General features: G+C 41.4%; 1 protein-coding gene across 5 annotated transcripts in view; it reads right to left on the minus strand.

Annotated features, from left to right (window-relative positions):
• ipo11 (importin 11) overlaps positions 1-27,627 on the minus strand; it is a 699,237-nt gene that overhangs the window by 496,488 nt on the left and 175,122 nt on the right. For all 5 annotated transcript variants that reach the window (XM_041187080.1, XM_041187063.1, XM_041187071.1 and 2 more), the window contains one exon: positions 7,927-7,975. In XM_041187080.1, the coding sequence (XP_041043014.1) occupies positions 7,927-7,975 (49 nt within the window). The remainder of the gene's footprint in view (positions 1-7,926; positions 7,976-27,627) is intronic.

Consider the following 27,627-nt stretch of genomic DNA (forward strand, 5'->3'; position numbering starts at 1 on the left):
GATCAACAAAATCAAAGGCATACTGTGTGGTTCCTGTTGCCACCTAAGACTAACAACCTCACCAGATAGAGGCACAGCATTTGCAGTGAAGACCCTGACTAGTTAATTCTGAGCTGAACTTTTTAACTCCTCATGCATCCCATTACCAACTTATTATGCAACCTAGAAAATGGCTTTGTTACGTTCCAACTCCTATAACACTGCCACAGCCCTAATCAACAACTTCATCATTCATGAATCAACATCTTCAGAGCTTTACTTGCTGCCTTCCTGCCTATGCCCTTAAATTTCAACTACAACTATGAAGCAAAGGGTAAATAGAAAGCTAATTGCAGTGGTATTAGGTTTCAGCCTGTGTTTCCATTCAGGAGTTCAGAATACAGAATTTCTATGTAAGAAAATTAAGCAAGGCTCCCTCTGAATGCAACAGTTTTCTGTTTGACAGTTTTCAAGCGGATCTTGGTGTTAAAGCAAGGTCTCTGAGAATAGAGCAGACTGTTACTGTGTGTGCTATATAATTGGAAAGGACAGAGAGCCAAAGACAGGAAGGGCAAAAGATTTTGGATTGGGCAAGACCCATTGTTGATTGCAGACCATCCTAATTGATTTATAGCAACAAATTATTTTAAGTGAAAATGCCAAAACATGTCCTCTCCCACACAATGCCCTGCAAACCTATTATAATTCCCAGTAATCCACTCATGAGTCTCATGTTCAAAACGTTCCACAGCATTATTCACTCAACTCTGAACCAACTTATCCCGGCATATATGCTGCCCCCACCTTTCACTTTACTGTTTGCTCCCAACACTTGCCACCATCAGAAGCTGATCACACTGTCACTATAACCTGAATTTTATAGCTATCCATTTGGCCTCATTCTCTCATCCTTTCAAATATTTCATCATCTTTGTTTAAAAACTATGGATCTACTTCTACTGCTTTTTGATCTGCCACTTCATGTCCTATTAATACTCTACATAAAATAACTCTCCAAATCTCTCCCTTTATTCAATTGGTTTATCTTAAGTTAATACTCCACTTTGTTCATATGAAAAGAGCATCCGTTTCCTTCATCACTCCTCATAACTTAAGCCTTTCATCCATGGTATCAACTAATGATTAATTTCTACATCTTCTCCAATCTTCATATCTTTTCCAAGCTGACACCCAGCTGGACGATATTCAAACTGTAGCCAGCCTAATAATATTTACTGAGTTATTATTATTTCTCTGCTGTTTCATAAATATATAATCCTATTTATAAAGTCTAGGATTCCTCATTTTTTAAAAATTCACTTCAAAAGTCCTACTTTCAAAAATCTGTTATTCAATCTCTCTACTTCTCTAAGTTTTACTACTTATCTTTAATTAAAACTTTTACAGTTGAATGGATGATAATGAAGAAGAAAATCAATAAGGCAAAAAATGAAAATAATTATTTCATTTTTAAAAGTTCTCATGAGTTTTGTACACTTCTCCAGTTCCACTATACTATTCACAACTCATTCTGTACATTACTAAAGAGAGAACAACACACACACTTAAGTTGATGCACTTAAATATTAAGCATCAAATACTGGTTGCATGACATTAACACATTGTTCCACCAATGACACATTTGTAACTGGTGGCTCTTCAACCCTGAAGTGTCATCAGCAGGGAAACAATACTACTCAAACCATCCTTCAAAAATGTACAGATAATCATACAATTGGGAATTATTTCAATTTACATCCTACTGCACTCATTTTAATTATCACTATATATTGCTAAGATGACAAGCCAAATTGAGCTGCATGTCACACAAACTATTCAACCATAACAAACATGATCACAGAAATTTTTCAATCATTTTGAAACATTAAACTTTAACATTGCAGTATTTATTTAATATTAAAGGTGAGAAGAGTGCCCACAATATGTAAAATTAAAGCTTTTTATCGTTTAATGCAAACAGTATGTGACAGAAACCCAATCTGTATCATAATCCATGAAATAAATTTAATTAATTTTCAGCCTGCTTGTCATATTAATGTGAAAATTAATGTGGTCCATTCAGAGAAGTTCTAGTGTATGGTGCCAGTGGTATGTTCATGTAAAATATAACCAGATTACATGAATCATAGAATTTCATTAATCCTTTCATTACTCCTTTTACAAATACTGAGTTGTCTAATATCTTTCATCAAAACTTATAATTGCCACTAAGTTGCTCAGAATACACACAACACTAGAACAGGCCAACAAGCATTTTAACCTCCATGCCACATAAAGGCAGCAAGTTCATCAACCAAATGGTGCAAGAATAAAGACCCATGAACAGCTTTGCTGTTTGAGGACATTAAGGAAGTGTTCAATCTACAATGACTCCTAGTGCTCATTCTTACGTTAAAATTCTTGTCCTTGAACTCAAATCCCTCTATGGCCTTATACTGCACTTTCTCTGGAACCACCTCCAGCCCCCAACTCCGAAGCTTCTGTGCTCCTCCAATCCTGACCTCAGAGGTAAGATTTTCTCAGACTCCTTTTGGAACCTAATATGTGTTTGTTATAAACCAGCAATCGATTCAGAAAAACTAAAGAGCATTAAATTTTTAAACAACATGAATAATTCACATTAGATGGAAGGTACTCAAACTGCAGGTTGTTAAATACCAATGAGGCATGTCCTTCAGCTCATCAAGCTGAACCTTCCTCCAGAACTGTTCAACTCTTCTCCCCCCACAACCAACCTGCACTTTTCACAGAATCTAACTGCCTATTGACTGACGACAGAATTTTGCCTCCATCACCCGACCTAGTAAACCATTCCAGTATTAAATCACTCAGAGGTACCTCCTGGCATTGATTCTGAACTTGCCCTTTTCCCATCCATTCCCCTCTTGCCAAAATGTAGTAATTTAACTTGAAATAATTTTCAGGATTAACCTTTACTATTTCATTTCATACAAAATACGATTTTGAATAAAGTTCTTTTCATTTGCCACCATTCAGCGCACACACCTCAGGAGCTTTTCTGACCTTTCTTCTACTCATTGACCTCTACCATAAGGATTCAGCTCCATCATTTTCATGACCTGGATGCCTTTTCGTCTTTCTCACTATTCAAAACTAAACATAGAAGTAGCAGTAGTTAAGGTGCACCATATTGATCAGAGCCACCATCCAGTCCATGTGACAATCTCTGACTTGGCAATATAGCACAGCATTTTGTTTGCCTTATTGATTTAGAATCAGAATAACTATGCATGGTTGGCACTGAGTCACTTCTCTCATCTCTCCAATAACTGACTCAATACCATTAAATACATCCCCCTCATTCTTTTTCTCTAATGTTCAACTTACTCTTCCTTATTTAAATTCAGCTGGCACTTCTAAATATTGACTTGCTCTTCTGTAGCTCTGAGTAATTCATTATACTTTACTTCTTTCCAAGTCTAGCACCTCGAATTTAACCAACGTAAATTCTGTTTCTGAATCCTGATCATTTGCAAATCTGCTTTCAGTATATCCCCAATACGTAATGTTTCCTCCCTTCCAATTCCTTATTCGAATCTAGGCTTTTCCTTAGGATATTCACTAATGTAAGGCTACATGACAAATAGAACTATGGACAACCTTTTGAAAGTGGTGATACACTCTCCCATAGGGCTTAGTTCACTTCCTCCATCAGAATCTCTTCCCTTTTAAACCATGCTGGCTTCCACTCAAGGTTATTTTCACACTTAATCAACATTTGTTCCAAATGATCAACTCCATTCCTACAAGTCAACAGTTACTTGGGCTTCTTTTTGTCAACATAAGGCAGCAAGTGGTATGCTGGCCTTTCTTACAAGAGAATCTTGAGTATAGGGATAAAGATGCCTTACTGCAATTATATGGAGCCTTGGTGAGGCTGCACCTGGAGTATTGTATGCAGTTTTAGTCTCCTTACCTAAGGAAAAATAGACTTGCCATAGGAGTGCAACGAAGGTTTACTAAAATAATTCCTGGGATGGAGAGCTTGTTCTATGACAAAAGATTAAATAGACTGGACCTTTATTCTCTGGAGTTTAGAAGAATGAGGTGATTTCTTTTAAACATACAAAATTCTTACAGGGCTCGACAAGCTAGATGCAGGAAGGATGCTTCCCTTGGCTGAAAGGTGGTCTAGAACCAAGGGACACAGTCTCAGCATAAGGACAGGCCATTTAGGACTAAGATGTGGAGGCGTTTCTTCACTCGGAGGGTGGTGAATCTTTGGAATTCTTGGCCCCAAAGGGCTGTGGAGACTCAGCCGTTGTGTATGTTCAAGACTGAGATCGAGAGATTTCTACATATTAAAAACATCAAGGGATATGGGGATAGTGCAGGAAAATGGTGTTGAAGTAGATCAGCCATGCTCTCATTGAATGGCAGAGCAGGATGGAAGGGCTGAATGGCCTACTCATGCCCCTATTTCTTATGTTCTTTTGTTTATTTCTTGAGAATAGTTATCTAGCTTGATCCTTTTAACTGTAGAGAAGTCTCCCTGTATTCACTGACTTTCTCATGGTCAGAGTCAGCACGCCATAAGAAAAAGATGTGCATCACGATCATACTGTAATGCCTTTGAATCATGATTAATCTCACTTAAATTTATCTCTGTGTTAAAGTTCCTTGTAGCTAATTGAGTCATAAACAAATGTGTTCAGTGTGATTCAATAAAATTTGCTGAGAAAGAAAGGCTGGCCAAAGTGAACCAAGAATTTCAAATGCTTTCAGTCACCATTATTTCCCATAATAAATGAAGCTTCCAATGCTCTAAGATCCTAAATTCAGCAAAAAACCTCAAAAAAATTATTCACAAATTATCAAACATACCTATTATGTTATAATTAAATTAAGCTGTATTTTTGTATTTCAGTAATTAATATCTTACATAAAAGCCTCTGCTTCACTCAAAAGCCAAACCTTTATAAGTTTATATTTTGCCTTACACAAGTCTCCAGGGAGACACCACAATCTAAGCTTGGGCAGAATACCCCATCATGCAGCAGCAGGAATTTCTTGCTGTTAGTTTTGTGACATTCTGAACTTCTTTCAGAAGCCAGTAAAAATACAATGGAGAACAATTTGACACTTTCTTTCTGCATGTATTCATAAATTCATTAATAGCTGAATTGAACTGCCTAAATTCCAAAAAATAGTCAAAGTGTTTTATTTAAAGCCAGAATAAAACGTAATGTTTAGTAGAAAGTCCAACTCCCCTTCATTTTTGGCTCACAACAGATAAGAATCTTTCATTTCTTGAATGAATGAAGCTACTGTACTATTATGACCTAAAATATTTTCTCAATCTAAATCATCAATAAAGTGCATGAAACTGTACATTCCGTGAGCAGAAACTTGGGACTGGATTTTGTGCTTTTAGGCACACCTAACTGATGGTCATAAAAGTGGAGTTGAGAGTGTATTATTTTCTTGCTGATTATTGGCAATCCTCATATTTCCTTGTGGATGCTGACCATGCTCAGACAGATGATGTAGGCTCCAACCCCACAAAAACAAAGGGACCTCAACCAGGTGTGTAGGAACAAGCTGAAAAGCATAAAATTATTGAACACAACCATGACTCATATGCAAATAAGCAAGAAGCATACTGCAGCAATTTCCAAAATCTAAGAGTCTCAATATCATTTGTTGAAGTTAAGTGAAGTACCATCCATCCTCTTCGACTTCCAAACCCTGGCGTTTCTGCCTGTGCAGTGACAGGAATGATCAATAAAGCCAGTTGGTGTATTTACACCAGGGAATATCCTCCAAAAGCTAAACACAATCTTGAAGAAAATAAAGGTTCATCTACAGCATCAGGCAGGCACTGAAATAAAGATTTGCATTTATATAGTTCATGGCACACTGACAAGATATCCGAAAGGAATTTACAGCCAACAAAACACTTATGAAGTGTAGTCACTGTTGTAATACAAGAGAACATAAGAACACAAGGAATAGGAGCAGCAGTGGACCAGATGGACCTGTTCAGCCTGCTTCGCCTTTCAATACAGTCATGGCTGATCTTGAGCTTCAACTTCATTTTCCTATGCACTCCTCATATCCCTTGGATCCCTGTGAGACCAAAAAGTTGTCTATCCCAGCCTTAAATATAGCTAATGATGGAACATCCAAACCCTAGCCAAGGGAAACAACATCTTCTCAGTATCTACCCTCTCAAGCCCCTTTGGAATCTTGAATGTTTCAATGAGATCACCTCTCAGTCTTCTAACCTCCAGCAAATGTAGGTCCAATTTATTAAACCATAGGACAACTTTCTCATCCCAGGGGCCAATCTAGTCAATCTTCACTGTACTAAATCCTTAAGTATATCCTTCCTTAAAAATGGAGACCAAAACTGCACACAGTATTCCAAATACGGTCTCGCTAAAGCCTGGTACATTTGTAGCAATATTTTTTTATTCCTGTACTCTAATCCCCTTGCAATAAAGGCCAACATGCCATTTGCCTTCTATGAAGTCCAATGTACCTTAAGGGAGAGAGCAGAAGTCAGGAACTCCAAATCCCGACAGACCTTAAGAGTTTCTGCGCACGCGCAGACCAGGAGTGAGCTGCACATTCACAGATCTGCATCTTTAAGCTCTTTGGGGTGAGGTCCAGCCCAGTGCACCTGTGCATGGAGAAAAGCAGCGCCAAAAAACCAGATCATGTGACTGGGAGCGGAGTGCCATTGAAAATAAGTGTCCCAGGCAGGGGTCAGGAAAAGGAAGAGGTCCCAGTTAAGTTAAAAAGTAGGAAATGGGTTGAAGTTAGCAAAATGAAGAGGGCTCAGGGAAAGCCCCGGTAATCCAAGAGGGTTCAGGGAAAGCCCCAGTAATCCAAGAGGGCTCAGGGAAAGCCCCAGTAATCCAAGAGGGCTCAGGGAAAGCCCTGGAAATCCAAGAGGGCTCAGGGAAAGCCCCGGTAATCCAAGAGGGCTCAGGGAAAGCCCCGGTAATCCAAGAGGGCTCAGGGGAAGGGCTGTAGATCCAAGAAGGCGGCTAAAGGTTGATGACTGTGTGCTGAGAACTGGTGGGGCAAATGTATCCCCTTTGAAGCAGTAGTGATCTGCCCAGCACAGCCAAACAAGTAAAGAAAGTTAGAGGGAACACTGTAGTAAATTAGAGATAATGAGGGGTATGAGTTCATGGAGACATATGCAGCAAAGGTGAGAATTTATGATCCAAGTTTTGTTGACCAGTACTAGCTTCCACTGTGGCACAGGCAGGGATGATGGGTGAACAGGATGTGGTGCAAGTAGGATACGAGCTGCAGAGTTTTGAATAAATTCAAGTTTATGCAGTGTGTAACTACATTCTATAATACAGATGTATCATGCAATTGGTCTCTTTGATGCAATAAACCTTGAGGGGAGATCTGATAGAAGTATACGAGATGATGACATATTTATCTAGGCTGGACAAAGTGAAGCTGTTCCCATGAGCTGATAGCACAAGGACCAGGGGGTATAGATTAAAGGTACAGGGGGAAACGAGGAAGAACTCCTTTTATGTACCGAGTGCTAATGACCTGAAACTCGCTGCCTACAAGGATACAGGAAGCAGACACAATCAATGATTTCAAAAGGAAATTGGATAAGTGCTTGAAGGAAATAAACTTGCAGGGCTATGGGGATAGAGCAGAGGAATGGGACTGACGAGATTGCTCTCCAAAGCTAGCATGGGCCAAATGACTTCCTTCTGTGCCATTGTGACTTACACTCAAAAATGGTCCAACTTAAGACATTAATGTAAAGCTTTATCCTGAAAGAAAATGAGATCTGTCAACAACAGTTGGTTAACAGCTTCAAATTTTTGTAAATAATTAAATCATTTTAGGGTTCTTCCATGCAAAATAAAATTCCACATAACAAATCTTAAACTTATTGCTATTTTCTATAAATGTACTTACGACATTCCAGAAACTGTTTTAACCTCTCAAAAACTGTGTTCAGAAATTCCTAAATAAAAAAGGGAGAAGGTGGGTTCGGGAAGAGTTGGGAGAGAAAACAAAGTTAGAGTACTGATAAATAACAAATCTAACAGACCAACAACAACAAAATCAGATCCTATTCACACTTTTGAACAGTTTTGAAATATTGTGCACTTTCATTTGCATTTCAAAAAATGCTATCCTTACACAATAAAAATTTCAAAACCATGCTTATTAGGCACTAATAGGAAAGTTCAAATTTCAGAAGCTTTTCAAATTCTATGAAATCGACAGACTTCGATCAATTCTAAAAAGGATAATAAAAAAAAAGAAATTGGTCTATCTTTTGGGTTTATGAATTCAGGGCACAGATCCTGAATTTACTATTTTTCCGAATATCAAAAATTGTTGAATTCCCTGAAGAACTCAAACCGGTTTCAGATTTAGAATTGTGTCTAAGATGCTTATGAAGCAAGCATGATAAACACTTTCACATGTAATCTGGCAGCCAAAACAAAAATTAAACTCTCCAGTGAGACACATCACATCTTATGCCTATGTTATTACAAACTTGGACGGAATTTTACACCAGCAACATTTTACGGTGGCAAAGTCAATAGACTTTTGAATGGCTTGTTGTATTTTACAGCCCCACCCCCCGCCATGACGGGGCCGTAAAATTCCATCCCTTGTGTCCATTTCAAGGACCCAAGGAGGCTGCAATCAGTTATTGATAAGAGGGTGGTGGAATGGGCAAAAAAGTAGTGGATGAAATTCAATGTCAGAAAACGTAAAGTGGTACACTTCAGTTAAAAAATGAAATAATTAAACATTAAATGAGGTGCAATAATGTGGAACAGCAGAGAACTTTGGGGCTTTAAATTCACAAGGTAATCATAGCTGCACTTAAAAGGAAAATGACCTAAGAAGCTAACAGAGTACTTGGCAGGAGATGTAGGACATAAAAGTTGAGGTGTCATGATGAATCCATATAAAAACTTCACCAGGCTACATTTGTTTAGTACGTGCAGTTTTGGGTTCCACCATACATCAAGATAACAGGGCATATACAATGAATCACGAGAATGTATAAAGGAATACAAACACAAAAAGAAAAGCTTTAAAAATTGAAGATCATTTTCACCAGGCAGACAGAGATTCTAGGCTGATTTTGTACTTTAAAATTATGACAGAATGGCACAGAGTAGATAGGAACAAACTGGGTCCAATAGCTGAGGCATCACAAAAGAGGCGAGGTAGATGTTCGACAAAGTGCAAGTGATTTGGAAGAGAAAGCGAGAGAAACTTTTCTGGGGTTTTTTTTGTATTGCGAGGCTGCAGAATGCAATATTAGATTCAGTGTCAATTTTGGAAGCCAGTTAGATAGGATGTTTGAAAGAAAGAGGGAATGAGGGTATCGAACCATGGTGTGGGGATGGCACTTGGGATTACTGCTGGTCACTTGTTCCTCACTGATGTTTTCTGCTACTTAGAATTCAGTTTTCGTCAGCTGGCTATCCGAACAATAACTAAAGTGCCTAATTTGAGCAATCATTTTTTTTGTGCTACTGATGTATGACACCATGACCATGAAATGCAATTACACTGAAATTAAAATGAGAGGAACCGCCATTTGGTCCACCATGTCCAAATTGATTTATCTCTCGTGGTTTACCAGGCATTAGTGATCACCATGCTCCTATATACTTCAGAAACTTGGACAACCTACAGCAAGCATCTCAAAGCACTGGGGAAAATGTCTTTGCAAGATCTTCCAAATCCGGTGGCAAGAAAGGGGGTCCAACAGCAGCATCCCCTCCCAATCAACTTGCCCAGAAAGAGGTGCTACTCATTCAAAACCAGCTCCGCTGGGCAGAACATGCTATTCGCATGCCTGACACCAGACTCCCAAAGCAACTATTCCAGTCAGAACTCAAGTGCGGCAAGAGACTTCCAGTGGTGCAATGGAAATACTTCAGGGTGTCCTGAAAACATTTCTGAAGAGGTTAAACACACCTTGATTCATGGGAGTCCGAGTTTGTAACTGACCAACATGGAGGATGTTCATTTGGGAAGGCACGCACACATTGAGACTTCAAAAATATGCAGAAGTGGAAGTCTAAGCATCAAAGAAAGTGCATAAAGTTCCCAACAATTCATATACCCGACTCCCCGAGCACCACCTGCCCACACGCGGCAGAATCATCATATCATGCATTGAACTTGTCAGCCATCTCAGAACCCATTGAATCAAACTGGAAACAAGTCATCCTTGATCCCAAGGGACTGCCTAAGTAGCAGTTGATCTGAAGGCTCCACAATAGTAATAGTCCTGATACCACAGGCCAACCCTGTTCCCAACCCTTTCTGTCCAACCTTTCCCTTAAACACTTAGCTAATTATTTTGATAATGTTGCGTGATTCTTTTCATGTATTTTTATTCATTCATGGCTTATGGGCGCAGCTGGCAATGCCAGCATTTTTTGCCCTTCCCTAACTAATCTTGAAAAGGTGATGATGTGTTGTCTTTTTGAACAGCTGCAGTGCATACTGCTGTTAGGTAGGGTGTTCCAGGATTTTGACCCAGTGACAGTGATGGAATGATGATACATTTTCAAGTCAGAATGGTGTTAACTTGAAGGGGAATTTGTAGACTATTATGAGATTTGGAGGTGAGTGGCTCTCTCAGAACCCAAACTGAGCACTGGTGAGCAGGTTATTGCTGTTTAAGTGCCACTTGATAGCACTGTCAGTAACACTTTCCATCACTTTGCTGATGTACTACTGAGGTGGTAATTTACCAGATTGAATTTGTCCTGCTTTTTGTAGGCTAGTTCTGGAGTGGAACTCTTCAGCACTGCAACCAGGATGTTGCAGGGTCTATTGCCTTTGCTGCATTCAATGTGCTCAGGCATTTCTTGATATCATGCAGAATGAATCAAATTGGCTGAAGACTGGCATCTGGGATAATGGGCCCATGGGAGGCCAAGATGGATCATCCACTCTGCACTTATGGCTGAAGATAGTTGCAAATGCTTCAGCCCAGACTTTTGCAATCACACACTGGGCACTCCCATCATTCAAGATGGGGGTGTTCGTGAAGCTTGTTACTCCATTGATTTGTTCAAATGGCACCACCATTCATGACTGGATGTGGCAGAACTGCAGATCTTTGAATTTATTCATTGGTTGGGGCATGCTCATCTTCGTCAACAGCTTGCTGCTTCCACTGATTAGCATGTTTCAAGTCCTTTAGTGTGGCTTCACCAGGTTTATACCTCATTTTTAAGTATGCCTGCTGCTGCTCCGGCATGCTTTCCGACACGTCTCATTGAATGACAGTTGGTCCCTTGATTTACTGTGAGGGACGTGTAATGCCATCAGATCACAGATTGAGGCCGAATACAATTTTGCTGCTGCTGATGGTCCCTGTCGACTCATTGGTGCCCAGTTTTGAGCTGTTGGGTCTGTTCTTAATCCATCCCATTTAGCGTGGTCATGGTGCAATACAACACAAAGGAGAGTCTTTTGAGTGTGAAGATTGGATTTCAACTCCAGAAGGATTATGCATTGGTCACATCTCCTGATACTGTCATGGACAAATGCATCTGGAAGAGGCAGATTGATGAGGATGAGATCAAATAGTTTTTTCCTGTGCCAATTGTCTCACCACCTACTGTAGGCCCAGTCTAGCAGCTATGTCCTTCAAAAATTGGCCAGCTCAGTCAATACTGGTGCTACTGAGCCATTACCACCACAAATTCACAGTAAGAACTTTGGCGCTTTTTTTTATTCATTCGCGTGATGTGGGCATCACTGGCTAGGCCAGCATTTATTACCCATCCCTAATTGCCCTTGAGAAGGTGGTGGTGAGCTCCCTTCTTGAACCACTGCAGTTCCTGTGGTGTAGGTGCACTCACAGTGCTGTTAGGGAGGGAGTTCCAGGCTGTTGACCCAGCGGAGTAGTTGTCAAAAGATTGATTCAAAGGAAAAAACTTAAAAATCTGATCAATTTAAATAATTCATCTAAGGAATAATATATCAAAACAATAAAATTTCTGCAACCTTTCCTGCAATAAAGCTTGAGGAATTCATGGCAGTAAAAGGTCAACCAGATTCCACTACTTTGTACCAGATACCTGAGCCACATCAGCTCTAATTAACCCTCTTGGCCACTCTGCCTTCTGAGAGATTATGAGAGACTCACTGCTGTTGCCATCAAGGTGGCATTTGACAGGCTCTGACACCAAGCAGCCTTTGTATAACTGAAGCCAACAGGTATCGCCTTGGGAACAACAGTTATTGTCCAAAAAAGGTGGTTATGGTTGGTCGAGGCCAATAAATAGCAGTCACACCAAACAAACACCAGGCAATGCCAATCACCAACCCGAGAGCCTAACCACCTCCCTTTGGTAGTACTGTCACAGAGACCCCCATAACTAACAACCTGGCGCCCCATTAACCAGGAACACAATTCAAACAGTCACATAAATTCTATAGTTAAGAGAGCAGGTCAGGGGTTAGGTATTCTGTAGCTCACCTCCTGCCTCTACAAAGTGTCTTAATCACCTGGAGCTGCAACACAACACCTTAAAACCACCCAGGGCAAAGCTATTTGCTTGCTCAGCACCCCATCCATCAGCAGAAACATCTATGCCCCCTACCATCAATGCACCTTGGCTGCAATGTGCAATATCTACAGAATGATCTGCAGCAAGAGGTTACTTTGACTGTGCCTCTGTCATGAAGCTATTAACATGTATAGCATTTTGGAGGGTGTTTTTCTTTTGGAGTGGAGTTTTGGTCTGCAGGTGTGTCTTGATTGGATTAAGGCCAGCTGGTCAGGGTGCTTTGATGGATGCTAGTTTTGATATGGGGGAGAGATGACATGCATTTGTGCTTTATGAGTGGAGCGGTTGGGAAGTGGGGGGTAAACTTGATGCCTATCAATCAGATGCCAAGCCATATGTTTATATTGCTAATGAGGTTGGTGCTATGAAGGGGGTTTCATTGTTAGAAGGTGAAGTTCAGGGAGATTGTTGATATAATGAGAATTTTAATTCAGATTGTTGATATAATGAGAATTTTAATTCAGTCAGTGGTGGTATGTATAACTTCAGTAGTTTTCGGGTGTGCAGGCAGAGGCAATGTGGGATCAAGAGGCAGCTGTGGGTCTTCAACTGGCTCCACAGTGAAAGGAACCTCATTTTGAATTCATAAGGTGAAAATGTTTTGCCTGGTGTTTGGTTAAGCCTATGGGTTGATATTGCCTTAATGGAGATTAGTTTGGGAATCTGGTAAAAGTTATGATAATAGTAATTTGTAGGCATGTGTACATATATGTTAACCTGTGTAAATGTTTCATTTAGTTAATGTAAAACCTCGAGAACTAGTGGTCTGATTCCTGAGTTTAGAGTCGCATCTCAAACATAACATTTAAAATTATTGGTTATGACAGTTGTTTAAAGTTTCCCTCTGGGATTTTTAAAATAACTCCACTTTACTAACTGCATCGGTCATAACAGCCTCCAACGTCCACAAGGGGAAGAGCATCAAGTGCATGTGAACAACATAACTCCAAGTTCTTGACCTGGATATGTATTGCCGCTCCTTCATTGTTGCCAGACCAAAAATTCTGAAAGTCTATCAAACAACAATATAAGGGCACCTCTCCCACTTGGACAATAGCAATCCAAGATGATAACTCACCATTAACTTCTCAAGGACAACTAAGGACCATCAATAAATGTGCATATCCATATCCCAAAGGATGAGAAAGTTATCAAAAAATGTATTAGAGTAACGAAATGACTTAAATTTTCAAAACTTTTGTTTGCCAGAATATTTGCATGTTTTGAGGCATGCAAAACATTGTCCATCAAATATTGCCCATGTTAAAACTTTACGTCTTTTAAAAAAATTATAGTACAGTAATTCCTCACTTAACGTAGTTCTGTTCCTGAAAAGTGCAACTTTAAATGAAACATTAAGCAAATCAGATTTCCCATTATAACCAATGCAAAGCTGTAGTTGGGACCTACAGAATCTTTCTCAGCAGAAAAAAAAATGAAAGCATTATATCCTGAGAGATGAAATGCTTTACATTGCTAAATTCCTATATTTGTAAATGAAATAACTTGCAAAATAAAATAAATTTAAAAATATAAAGGAATGTCCTAACTCTTTCAACTAACCTCCGGCTCGCTGTCTACCCCACTCGCTGACTCTCGGGTTCGCTGCCTTTCCCGCTCCCCAACCCTATGGCTCACTGCCTCTCCCAGTCCCTGACCCTCCAGCTTGCCTTCTCTCCCGGTCCCTGTCAATGGTGCTCGTAGACTTTTCTGATTGCCAAGCCTCTGTGAACGAGGGTTCGCAGGATGAGCGGTGAGAGGTAGGAACAGCAGTTTCGGGTTGCAGGGGTAGTCCACAGATGGAGAGGCAGTGGGAAGGAAGGTCGGCATCGAGGGGGAAGGTCACACAGACCGGCCCCAAAATGAAATTAACTCCCAACGTTAAAAACAAATACCAGCCCTTTTAACTGACTAAATTAAAGCTGAGCAACTTAAATGGGAATTATGATTTCGTAACAAAGCTATCCAAATCAAAGAATAAGGAACAAAGAAAAGTACAGCACAGGAACATGCCCTTAATTTCCCTACCATTGACGTAAGGCTCACCGGCCTGTAATTTCCAGGATTGTCCCTGCTACCCTTCTTAAACAATGGAACAACATTGGCCATTCTCCAGTCCTCTGGGACCTCACCCGGAGCCAGTGAGGATACAAAGATTTCTGTCAAGGCCCCAGCAATCTCCTCCCTTGCCTCCCTCAGTACTCTGGGGTAGATCCCATCTGGCCCTAACAACTTATCCACCTTAATATTCTTCAAAACGCCTAACACCTCTTTTTTTATCTAAACATGACCCAGGCTATCTACACACTCTTCCCTAGACAAATCAACTGCTAAGTCCATTTCTTTGGTGAATACTGATGAGAAGTATTCATTTAGTATCTCTCCCATCACACAGACCAGTCCCAAAATGACACTAAAGCGTTTAACTCTCAATGTTAAAAACAAATGCCAGCCCTTGTAACTCACTAAATTAAAGCCGAGCAACTTAAATGGGAATTGTGATTTTGTAACAAAGCTATCCAAATCAAACCATTTAAAAAAATATATATATACAATATATTTAGTGTCATGTTCCCCTCAATTTTTATCATCTGTCCCTTAAAAATAAAAACAATAGCACATGAAATAATATTTTTTCTATGCCTCCTGATGACTACCTTTTGGGACTGAAGATAAGTCAAATTGCTTAATCAGAAAATATTCTCTGTTATAAGTCCACAATTAGACTGAGCAACCTTGAGGCTAGAGAAGGGGAGGGACCAATACAAAGAACCAGCAAGGGTCCCATTTTCGAATACAATTAGCCTCTGAAATAAGTGGGTATCAAGTGAAGACAAAGATGAGCTCTACTATGTTTTTTTTACATAAAAGAAGCCATGGCGACAAATTACCATACAACATTAGAGTTAAATGCAATACAAAGGTCTTAATAACTGAAGAATCAATACAGGAGTAGGTCTAGCGTCAATGCAAAGGGGACATATTAAACTCCAAAGCTCTTTTGGTAAAGACTGAAGTCAAGTTGCCATATGGAATAGTGGCAAAAGGCACAGACTAACAGGAGATCATCTGCCACCTTTCTGAAATAACTAATTTCCATTTAACCGCCCCTTGCAGAAACCATTTTTCCCCCCGCAATTTTATATTCACTTTCCTAAATTCAGAATATGAATTATGCTTCAACCGTTATTTCTGGTAGAGCATTTCATATCCTCAAACAGGATAACTGTAATTGGGGAATCAATGTGAGGATAAAATATGCCTGACCTCAAAAGCAAAGGCAGACACTGGCAATTTTGAGAATAGATTAACCTATTTTATGATGTGTATATGTGAGAAGAATTTTAAAAAGCTTGATCTGGAGGGCATGCAGGGGGCGTGGCACCAAGAAATGACAAAATAGAAAACATCAGGACCTTAGCTGAACCTAGAAAATGGGAATGTATATAATATTCAGACAAAATGCAGTTAAACACGAAAGGAAAAGGAAAGCTACAGAAATGTTCCAGTGGGAAGCAGAAAACTACAGTTGAACCATTATGGTGAAACATCTCTTGAAATGAAAAAAATCTAAGCGAAGTCAAGGAGCATACCTCAGAGATCCAGATCAGCCTAAGATAGCTGAGTGTGTGATAGGAAAGTTATTTTAATAGATTATCTGAATCAACCCAATACAAATAAAAACCCCAAGTGGTTCATAAATGGAGTTGGTAAATTAAATGCATGACTGCAACATGGCCCTTTGTTTCATAGTAGCCAAAATGGTGTTCACTTCAAGCTCGTATTCATAAATGACCCAATGTAGAAAAAATGGGTAGCATTCTGGGAAACAGCAAACACAGATTGATCAAGTTCAACTGGGGTTATTCTATATAAGAAACTAAGTATAAAACTTTAAGAGAGCTCATTTCAAACAAAATATTCACAAATAAATTAGCAAACATTATTCAACACTTCAGAACACATCACATGAAACATCTTTAACAGCTTAAGATTAAAAATGCAAATTAAAGACATATCTAAACCAAGACAGAATAAATAAATGAATATAAATAAGATAATTTTTTTTTAAATATTCTGCAAAGTTGTAAGGGATAGGACTCATTGGGACTCAGGTTCATGTTTAAAGGGCAAATAAGAGAGAAGACCGACCTAGAAAAAAAACATAGCTGTTCTCTGTATCAGTGAAAAAATACTCCCATTATAAAAGAGTTTTCAGCAAATAGGTGAATAAAACCCATAAAAGATACAAATTGGTTGAAAAAAGTAATGCACAAAAGCCAAGAAACAGTCTGAATATATATTTTTTAAAGTATTCTGAAGGGAAGAGCAAAAATGATGAGGAGTGTAACTGAAATAGCAGTCCCAAAACAATAAATTCTCAGATAATTGCAATTGTCAAGGCATTGACAATTGTAAGGCTTTTTGCAAACTGGGTACCAGTAGATGGAAACATGCTGACATGGTTCCTAATGTTCAAAAAGGCAGATATAGGCAATAAAGGGACTCAATGGTCTGAGTTCAATCTCATGTAAAATAATGGAATTAACTATCCGGTATAAAATTGAAAATTATCTTTACAATAATAACTTAAATCAAGATCTCTCAAGCTTGGAACATCCTGCCTGATCAACCTCCTTGATTTTATTTTGATGTAACAGCCAAATGTTGTATTTCAACTTCTAGAAGGCATTTGACAAAATTTCCAGACAAAAGTTGAATTCAAAGCTATGAGGATTCTGAGCAAATTGTGGGCATAGTTTTAAAAATATATTTTGTTAAAGGGACGAAAACAATGGTCCTTTACTACAGGGAGTTAGAATATAATGGGGATTGGGACCTCTATATTTCTTAATTCAAATTGCAGACTTGGAGTCAAAAATATCAATGCAATGTGGTCAAATTTGAAGAGAATACACAATGTTGGTTGAAGTAGGAGAGATAATTCAAAAATTACATTATAAACTGGTTCAACACAATTAAGCAGGCAGAGCAGCAGATTAAATTTAATATGGACAAATGAAAAATACCACATACTGGAAGGAAAATAGGCCACGCACATACTCAATAATGGTGTTGAAACAGACAAGAATTAAGTTAATTAAAATCTAAGGAGGCTTAATAGATTTAATGCAAAGAATATGTCCTATTAGAGATAAGCAGTAATTAATGAAGTCAATAAAACTTTAGCCATGTAACCAAGATGGTTAATGACAAATGAATAGTACTCACTATACTGATAGTGGCCCATGAGTTTATTGCAGGTTTCTGACTGGAGACTGGCTGCCATTGTGTGAAACAGAATGACACCATCTACAGGGTATCAATGACATCTAAGCGGGACAAACAACAAGGGTCTTCAACCAATCGGATTGAAGGATCCTCAATGCGATTCAAGACCAGGTTTTCAAAACAGATTCAGGAACCTGGATCAATTCCAGTTCCCAGCCCCCCTACCTCAGCTGCATCAACTATGTGATGTTATTTTAAAATTCAAATGGCGTAATTGGCTCAGCGCCCAATTAGTGGCGCCAAGCGCCTCCAGGAGGCTGAAGCTGCCTGCCTGGTACCAGCAACAAAGGCAGGCAGCAGCCATGTTGGAGGCTGCTGCTGCCTTGCCAAAGAGAGCAAGCAGTTCCTTACAGGGCCAATAGTATCGACGCAGAGACAAGGGGCCATGCAGGCAAACTGAAGTCCAGCAGTTGGCACCAGCACAACTAGGTGAATGAAAAAGAGTTTTAAAACAAAGATAAATTATCTTTATGGCTCTGAGCAAACCCAACAACTGTGAAATAACGTGCACCAGGCTGTTCAAGTTCACCGAAATAAAGTTTAAAAATGGCATTCTCCACCGGACAGGCCCGTCAGCGAGTACACTTTCCATTGTTCAAGCTATTGTTTCCAGGACTATCACTGACCTCACCTCCTCTGAAGATCTTCCTTCTACAGCTCCCAACCTGATAGTCGCCCAACCTCGGTCGGCTCGCTTCTACCTCCTACCCAAAATCCACAAACAGGAATGTCCCGGCAGATCGATCGTGTCAGCCTGTTCCTGTCCCACGGAACTCATTTCTCACTATCTTGATTCCCTTCGCTCTCCCCTTGTCCAGTCCCTTCCCACCTACATCCGTGATTCCTCTGGCACCTTACGTCACATCAACAATTTCCAGTTCCCTGGCCCCAACCGTCTCCTCTTCACCATGGACATCCAATCCCTCTACACATCCATCCCCCACTGGGATGGTCTGGAGGCTCTCCGCTTCTTCCTTGAACAGAGGTCCGAACAATCCCCATCCACCACTACTCTTCTCCGTCTGGCTGAACTTGTTCTCACACTGAACAATTTCTCCTTTAACTTCTCTCACTTCCTCCAAATAGAAGGTGTGGCTATGGGTACCCGCATGGGCCCCAGCTATGCCTGACTCTTTATGGGGTATGTGGAACATTCCTTGTTGCAGTCCTACTCCGGCCCCCTCCCACAACTCTTTCTCCGGTACACCGATGATTACTTCGGTGCCGCTTCATGCTCTCGTCGGGACTTGGAAAATCTATTAATTTTGCTTCCAATCTCCACCCCTCCATCATTTTCACGTGGTCCATCTCTGACACTTCCCTTCCCTTCCTTGACCTCTCTGTCTCAATTTCTGGTGATAGACTATCCACCAATATCCATTACAAGCCTACCGACTCCCACAGCTACCTCGAATACAGCTCCTCACACCCCGCTTCCTGTAAGGACTCCATCCCATTCTCTCAGTTCCTTCGCCTCCATCGCATCTGTTCTGATGATGCTATCTTCAAAAACAGTTCCTCTGACATGTCCTCCTTCTTCCTTAACCGAGGTTTTCCACCCACGGTAGTTGACAGGGCCCTCAACCGTGTCCAGCCCATCGCTTGCGCATCCGCCCTCACGCCTTCTCCTTCCTCCCAGAAACATGATAGGGTCCCCCTTGTCCTCACTTTTCACCCCACCAGCCTCCACATTCAAAGCATCATCCTCCGCCATTTCCGCCAACTCCAGCATGATGCCACCACCAAACACATCTTCCCCTCACTCCCCCTGGCAGCATTCCGTAGGGATCGTTCCCTCCGTGACACCCTGGTCCACTCCTCCATCAACCCCTACACCTCAACCCCCTCCCACGGCACCTCCCCATGCAAACGCAGAAGATGGAACACCTACCCCTTCACTTCCTCTCTCCTCACTGTCCAAGGGCCCAAACACTCCTTCAAGTGAAGCAACATTTCACTTGCATTTCCCTCAACTTAGTCTACTGCATTCACTGCTCCCAATGTGGTTTCCTCTACACTGGAGAGACCAAACGCAGACTGGGTGACCGCTTTGCAGAACACCTTCGGTCTGTCCTCAAGCATTACCCAGACCTCCCTGTTGCTTGCCATTTCAACACTCCACTCTGCTCTCTTGCGCACATGTCTGTCCTTGGCTTGCTGCATTGTTCCAATGAAGCTCAATGCAAACTGGAGGAACAGCACCTCATCTTCCAACTAGGCACTTTACAGCCTTCCGGACTGAATGTTGAGTTCAACAATTTTAGATCTTGAACCCTCTCCTCCATCCCTACCCCCTTTCCATTTCTTCCCCCTCCTTTTTGTTTTTTTCCAATAATTATATAGATTTTTCTTTTCCCACCTATTTCCATTATTTTTAAATGTATTTTCACCCATCGTTTATCTATACCTTGTATGCCCTTTTAATCTTATTTCACCCCACCCCCACTAGAGCTATCTGTACCTTACTTGTCCTGCTCTCCACTCTTAATTAGCACATTCCTTTAGAAAATATCACCATCTTCAACATTTCTTTGTTCTTTTGTCTGTGACACCTTTTGGTTATCTCCTCCTATCACTGGCTGCTTGTCCCAACAACCACCCCCCCTCCCCACCCCCCTCCTTCCCCCCTTAAACCAGCTTATATTTCACCCCTTTCCTATTTTTACTTAGTTCTGTTGAAGGGTCATGAGGACTTGAAACGTCAACTGTGCTCTTCTCTGCCGATGCTGCCAGACCTGCTGAGTTTTTCCAGGTATTTCTGTTTCTGTTTTTGTTTCACACTTTCCAATCCCTCCCTCCCGCCAGCCGTTTGAAATTTGCAGACCGTCCCGGAAGCACGGGATCCTAAGGCAACTTCCACAACTTTGATTTTGAAATCGCAGCCATACTGGGACCTAGCCCCACAATCCTTCGAAAATCCAGCCCAGAGTCTAAAGCAGGGCCTGTAATAGGATTTGAATCATGTTCAGAAAGCAGACCAAAGAGAAGCAAAGAAAGATGGATTAAAGATGAAGTGAGACAGACAGAAAAAGTTGTAAAAAAAAAGTTTTTAAATTCTCCAAATTAAACGTTAAAGGAGTATAGCTCCACAACTTTAAAATTAAATTTTGAATTCCAGAAAGAATGTCAGTAATTATGCCTTATCATGCTGTTAAAATTTCACTTATACCTGAAATGATGAGCCCTAGTTTTTCTGCTGTATTTAGTGTGTTGCCTTCTTAGACAGTCCCTCAGGATCGACGATGACTTTCTTCCACTCTGGCATTTTGGGTCATGAGGTGACTAAAAAGTCCAATGCTGGATCCGCTCACTCTGCCACAGGTGGGGCAGGTACTGTTTGATGAGGCAGGTAGGTGGGATGCTCCACTTTGGTACACTCCTTCTGCTTGGCCTCCACCTGCGCCTGAGACATTCGAAATGGTCGGCACCTAGGCGGATGCTTCTTCTTCAGTTTGGCGGTCTCAAACAAGAGATCCCCACATATCTGCAGGGATGTTCCTGAAATGTTTCCTCTGCCCTCCCGTTATCCGCTTGCCGTGACGGAACCCAGGAGTAGGGAGCTTGTTTTGGGAGTCTTGTGTCAGGCATGTGGACGATGTGGTCTACCCAATTTAGCTGATTAGCCATAACCAGTGCCTCGATACTGGAGATGTTGGCCTGGCAGAGGGCACGGATGTTGGAGCGCCTATCCAGCCACTGAACTTGCAGGGTTTTATGGAGGCTGGTGATATCACTCCAGGGATTTATGGTGTCTGCTGTATATTTTCCATGTCTCTGACACTTACAGGAGGCCAGGGAGCACTGCGGCCCTGTAAACCATGACCTTGGCGCTGGTCTTTGGGTCTTTGTCATCAAATACTCTTTTCCTCGGTCAGCTGAAGGCTGCACTGACACACTGGAGGAGATGCTGAGTTTCTTTATTGATGTCTTCCCTCGCTGAAAGGAGGCTCCCAAGGTATGAGAAATGATCCAATGGTTCGCTGTGGATCCTGATATTCGGCAGGGTGTGGGGGAGGGGGGGGGGGGGGGGGGGGGGGCGGGGGGAGTTGCACAACGAGAGCAAGCTGGTAGGCAACCTTTGTCTTCTGAATGTTTAGTCTAAGGCCTGTTCTTTTATACACCTCTGTCACTGCTACTGATAGTTTGGAGCTCGGCCACGTACACGAGCATCCTCAGCGTACTGCAGCTCGATGACAGAGGTTGAGGTGATCTAGTCTGGTGGTTCTAGTCTGGAGGGGGCGTAGGTTGAGTAGTTTCCCACTTGTCCTGCATAGCAGCTCCACTCCAGTGAGGAGCTTGATGGAGGTGGAGTGTTGCGGCAAGGGTGATGGAAAAGAGACCTGGTGCAATATCAGCCTTGTTTGACCCCAGTTTGCACTCGTATTGCGTCTGTGGCAGATCCATTAGTAAGGATCATGCTTGCATGTCATTGTGGAGCAGGTGGAGGATGGTGACAGATTTCTGCAGGAAGCCAAATTTGAGGAGGGCACTCAACAATCCCTCCTGATTGAAAGAGTCAAATGCCTTGGGGAGGCCAAAGGTGGCCATGAATAGAGGTTGCTGCTGCTCTCTGCATTTTTCTTGGACTTGTCTTGCTGTGAAGATCATGTCCACGGTGCTGCTCGATGGATGGAATCCACAGTGACTCTGGTAGGAGCTCTTCAACTATGGGGAGCAGGCAATTGAGTCTTGCAATTACCTTCCCTGTGGTGGACAGCCAAGATACCCTTCTGCTGTTGCTGCAATCGGTCTTGTCTCCTTTTTTAATGGTGGTCACAAATACAGCATTCATGCCGGGCGTACTTCTCTGTCATATTTTAATATTTTGGCAGGAATTCCATCTGTGCTTGTGGTCTTATTGGTTCCTAGCTATCAGTGGCCTTTTCAACCTCATGTCAGGCTGGGATTGTGCTGAGGTGGTGGTGGATAGAGTGCGCAAATGTGGTCAAGGGCACCCATGTCAAGGACTGAGTCTCAGTTGAGGAGATCCTCGAAGTGCTCCTTCCAATGAGCGCTGTCTCTCTGTCCTTGAGCGTCACTCTGTGCTTAGCTTTTGGTGGGTTAGGTCCTTGAGTGCTTGGGCTATAAATGGTCTTGAGTGCACTGAAGACGCATGTCATGGCTGCTGGCAAGTTGCTGTATTTCCTGCGCTCTTTAGGTCACATTTTTGTTTTGCTGTACTTCAGCCTACATTTGTCTGTAGACCTGTTTTCTTACCCTTGAACTTTGGTGGTGCTTCCTGTTCAGGAACACTGAGCACTGGTGATTTAGTAGCTCTGGATCTCCTGGTCATTCTCATCAAACCAGGAACAAACTGAACCAATAAAAAACAGTCAAACTAGTGGCCAGACATAGGGTCAGTAGGAGACTGAATTCTTTCAATCAATGCAGTGGTAGCATCATAGTCTAATAGTACAATGAAAGAGTGGGGTAATGCAGGCCACAACATCCCAATTTCTCTGCTTAACTGCATATATGCATAGTCGAGAAGCTACTGCCCAATTTACCCCGTAACAATGAGAGCTAGCGGCCTGCTGTTATCCGCAATGTACAATCCAGGCCAATATATTCACTTAGACAAAAGGAAGATATTGAAGTACTGGAAGCAGTGCAGGGATGAGCCACAAGGATGATCCCCAGTTTTACAGATATCAGCAATAAGAAAAGATCAGTGGAATCTGGGCATGTCAGCTGAGGTGATTTTAAGGGTAAACAACATTGTAAATTGCATGCAAAAAGTAAATCTGGAAATTTATTTCAAATTAAATAGCAAGAATTAGACAAGAGAGAGGCAAATTCAGATGGGCTTTTGTAATGTAGGAATTTTATGGCCATTCTGGATGGCTGAGCTAAGGTGGACTGGATGGCCATCCTCATCCATAATTATCTTGTGATCCATCGTGTCAAGAAACCTCAAACCTCCCCCTTCAATTTTTTTGAAGATACCAACTCAATGGTCAATGAAAACATTTTTTTTTATCAATTAATATTTTTAAAATTTTCTCAAGACACAGGGGTGTTGGCAAGAAACTTATTGCCCATTCCAAGTAGCTCTAAGAAAGTGACTTTGTCTTCTTCTTAAAATCATGAGCACTTGGTCTAAGGTTATTAGGTTACTAACAGGAACACTAATTGTTAAAACCTAACTTTATTATTACTAACTATAAGATTAGATGATAGTTTCTAACACTTGACATCTATACCCTTCTTCGTAGAAGATTACAGTGAGAAAACTTAGAAGGAAGGTACGGTATAGAAAAGATGCCAAGGTAGAGAGATTCTGGGAATTTATGTCACATTATAAAGAGCCTGCCACAACAAAGATGGGCAAGACCTTGAAGGCTGTCTGTGAAAAACTGCTCGGGTCTCTCTACCAGATAAGGAACCATGGCATGTAAAAGCATCGCGATGAGAAGGGCATAACTAACGTTAATATGCAACATTAACACAAACTATTTCTGGTTGGTCAAGGAAAGTATCCTCATTCACAGGGCTGAAGATTAGTGGGGTGAGAGAGGGGTTAGTTGGATAACAGCTAGGGTAAAAGAGGCCTTGACTTTGTTTATCACAGCAGAGAAAAAGAGAGGTGAAGAGAAGGCTCGAAGACCAAAAGTGCAGAAATCATTTTGTGCGCTCTGCCAGCCAGATCTTAACGTGGGAGTATATTCTGCGTTAAACTATAAATCACCACCCAAGTTTGCTGACATAGTTTATCTGAGAACTTAATAAACTTGTCCTCACTCCTGAGGTAAGAGTGACTGCCCTTGACATCAAGGCAGCATTTGAACAAGTGTGGCACCAAGGAGTCCTAGCAAAACTGGAGTCAATGGGAATGAGGGGGAAAACTCTCCACTGGTTGGAGTCACACATAGCATGAAGGAAGATGATTGTAATTGTTGAAGGTCAGTCATTTCAGGTCCAGGACATCAATGCAGGTGTTGCTCAGGGTAATGTCCTAGACCAACCCTTCTTCAGCTGCTTCATCAATGGCCTTCCGACCATCATGTCAGGTGTTGGGATGTTCGCTGATGATTGCACAATGTTCAACACCATTCATGACTTCTCAGACGCTGAAGCAACCCATTTCCAAATGCAGCAAGGCCTGTACAAGATCCGGGCTTGGACTGACAAGTGGCAAGTAACATTCACGCAACACAAGTGTCAGGCAATGACCATTCCCAACAAGAGAGAATCTAACCATCAACCCTTGACATTCAATGGTATTATCATTTCTGAATCCCCCACTATCAACATCCTGAGGGTTACCATTGACCAGAAACTCAACTGGACTAGCCACATAAATACTGTGGCAACAAAGCAGTTCAGAGGCTAGGAATCCTGTGACAAGTAACTCACCTCCTGACTGCCCAAAGCCTGTCCACAACCTGCAAAACCCAAGTCAGGAGTGTGATGGAATTCTCCCCACTTGCCTGGATGAGTGCAGCTCCCACATACTCAAGACGCTTGACTCCATCCAGGACAAAGTAACCCACTTGATTGGCACCACATACACAAACATTCAATCCATCTGCCACCGACGCACGGTAGCAGCAATGTGTATCATCTACAAGATGCACTGCAGGAATTAACTAAGATTCCTTAGACAGCACCTTCCAAACCCAAGGCCTCTACCATCTAGAAGGACAAGGACAGCAGATACTCAGGAATACCACCACCTGGAAGTTCCCCTCCAAGCCACACACCATCCTGACTTGGAAATATATTGTCATTCCTTCACTGTGGCTGGGTCAAAACCCTGGAATTCCCTCTCCAACAGCACCATAGGTGTACCTATACCACATAGACTGCAGCAGTTCAAGACAACAGTTCACCAGCACCTTCTCCAGACCAATTAGGGATGGGCAATAAATGCTGGCCTAACCAGCAAAGCCCACACTCCCTGAATGAATGAATTTTTTTTTTAAATGCAGGATCGAGGTTACATTCAGATCAGCCATGATCTTATTGAATGGCGGAGCAGGCTCGAGGGACCGAGCAACCTCTTCACGCTCCTAATTCGTATGTATGAAGCAAATAAAATGGATTCAGAAAAAAGTCTTCGTTGCCAAGTCTGTTCCTACCTTAAAGGAGTACAAAGGCCCCAAAATCTGAAATTGGGGTGATGGTGCTCACATAATGGTTTTTTTTTTGGGAAAATCCACAATACTCCACCAGCAATATAGGAAAAACATGCCTAAGTTAGAATGGTGTGTGACTTAGAGCTGATGGTGTTTGCATAGCTTTAACTCATTGGTAGTGGATCTCTTGGGAAGGAGCGCCTGTTGACTGAAGCTAAGCCAGATGGCGTCCCAAATCCAGTATGAGCTACTTTGTTACTGGAGAAGTTGTGGATGAAACTCAAGGTTGGAATTATCAACATTAATCTTCACTCCTTACAATGAAGGGGAGCTCAATGATTAAACAATTTTAGATAATAAGACGTGACAGTTCCTGAAAAAATTCCTGCAGTTACATCCTGGGGTTGTAAAGATTATTCTCGAAAAATGACAAGCATCTTCCCATGTGTCAGAAATGGCTCAAGCCAGTATAGGATTTTCCCCTTCACCCCCATTTACTTCAGTTCTGTTATGGCTCATTGGTGACAAATGCTATCTTAATGTGAAGAATACCTACTCTTATCTCTACTCTGTTGTTCATCTCCTGCACCCATATCAGGTTCCAGGATATGAGGAGATCTGGAGAAACTGGTTTTGGTGGAACCTGAACTGATCTTTGCTGAGCAGGCTCATGGCAAATAGGTACCATTTAATGCTACTAATGACAACTCCTTAAGTCAATAAGGCAGTACATTACAGGGTTCAATTTATTATCAATAAGACATAGCTGGACAATTTTCCATATCACCCAACAGGCACCAATGTCATAGCTATACTGGGACAGCTTTTATCTCTGGGTATGCCCTATCCCACTGACAGGGCAGACCCACCAGAGGTTACGGCACAGTGGTACACAGTCGGCAGGCATAGACCTGGGAGTCCTCAACGTTGACTCTGGACACCTTGAAGCCTCATGGCATCAGGTCAAACATGGCAAAGAAAACTTCTGCTGGTTATCACCTACTAGCATCACCATAGTCACTGATATCATCTTTTCACCTTGTGCTATAAAGCAATATTTAAATAACAAAGTCTTCATTCTCTAAAACACTCCCTCTGGATTATTTAAAATTAGGAACAGCTGTTGCATTTCCATTAATCCCATGATCATACCACCTTCATTATGTGTCTCTCTAGTGCACCAAATTTATTCGTAGAAGTAATCTTCAGCAAGCTACTCTAATATCCACATGCTAAACCAAGCTATTTCGACTGCTACATATAGTTAATAGCCCAAAGTTGCAGTCAGTAAACTGGTGAAAACTTGGAAGTGTGGAGACATAAGATACCTCACTACAAGTGGCAAAGTTAGGAAAGCAGTCATAGCTGAAATATATGAAGTAGACGTGGTAGAAAATTAGGAATGTAGGAAATTTTCAGACCATGATAAGGAAAAACAAATACTTGGGGGGACAAGCTTCAGGTTAGTATACTCAACAACCTGATGAGATTCAAAAAAGATCGATCCAACTTGACCAATGATGATCATTCAGAAATCATTAGAGGTTTCTTTGTTGGATTCTACAGAACAGTGTTTTGCTGAGAAGTGGACTCAGTTGTTCTGAGTCAGAAGATGCTTCCCCAACGTCGGCCTCGAGTAATTCAAAAACCCTGGACTGCTTTAGTTTCAATATCTTGCT

Source organism: Carcharodon carcharias, chromosome 1 (assembly GCF_017639515.1).
Source record: "Carcharodon carcharias isolate sCarCar2 chromosome 1, sCarCar2.pri, whole genome shotgun sequence".
Lineage (NCBI taxonomy): Eukaryota > Metazoa > Chordata > Chondrichthyes > Lamniformes > Lamnidae > Carcharodon > Carcharodon carcharias.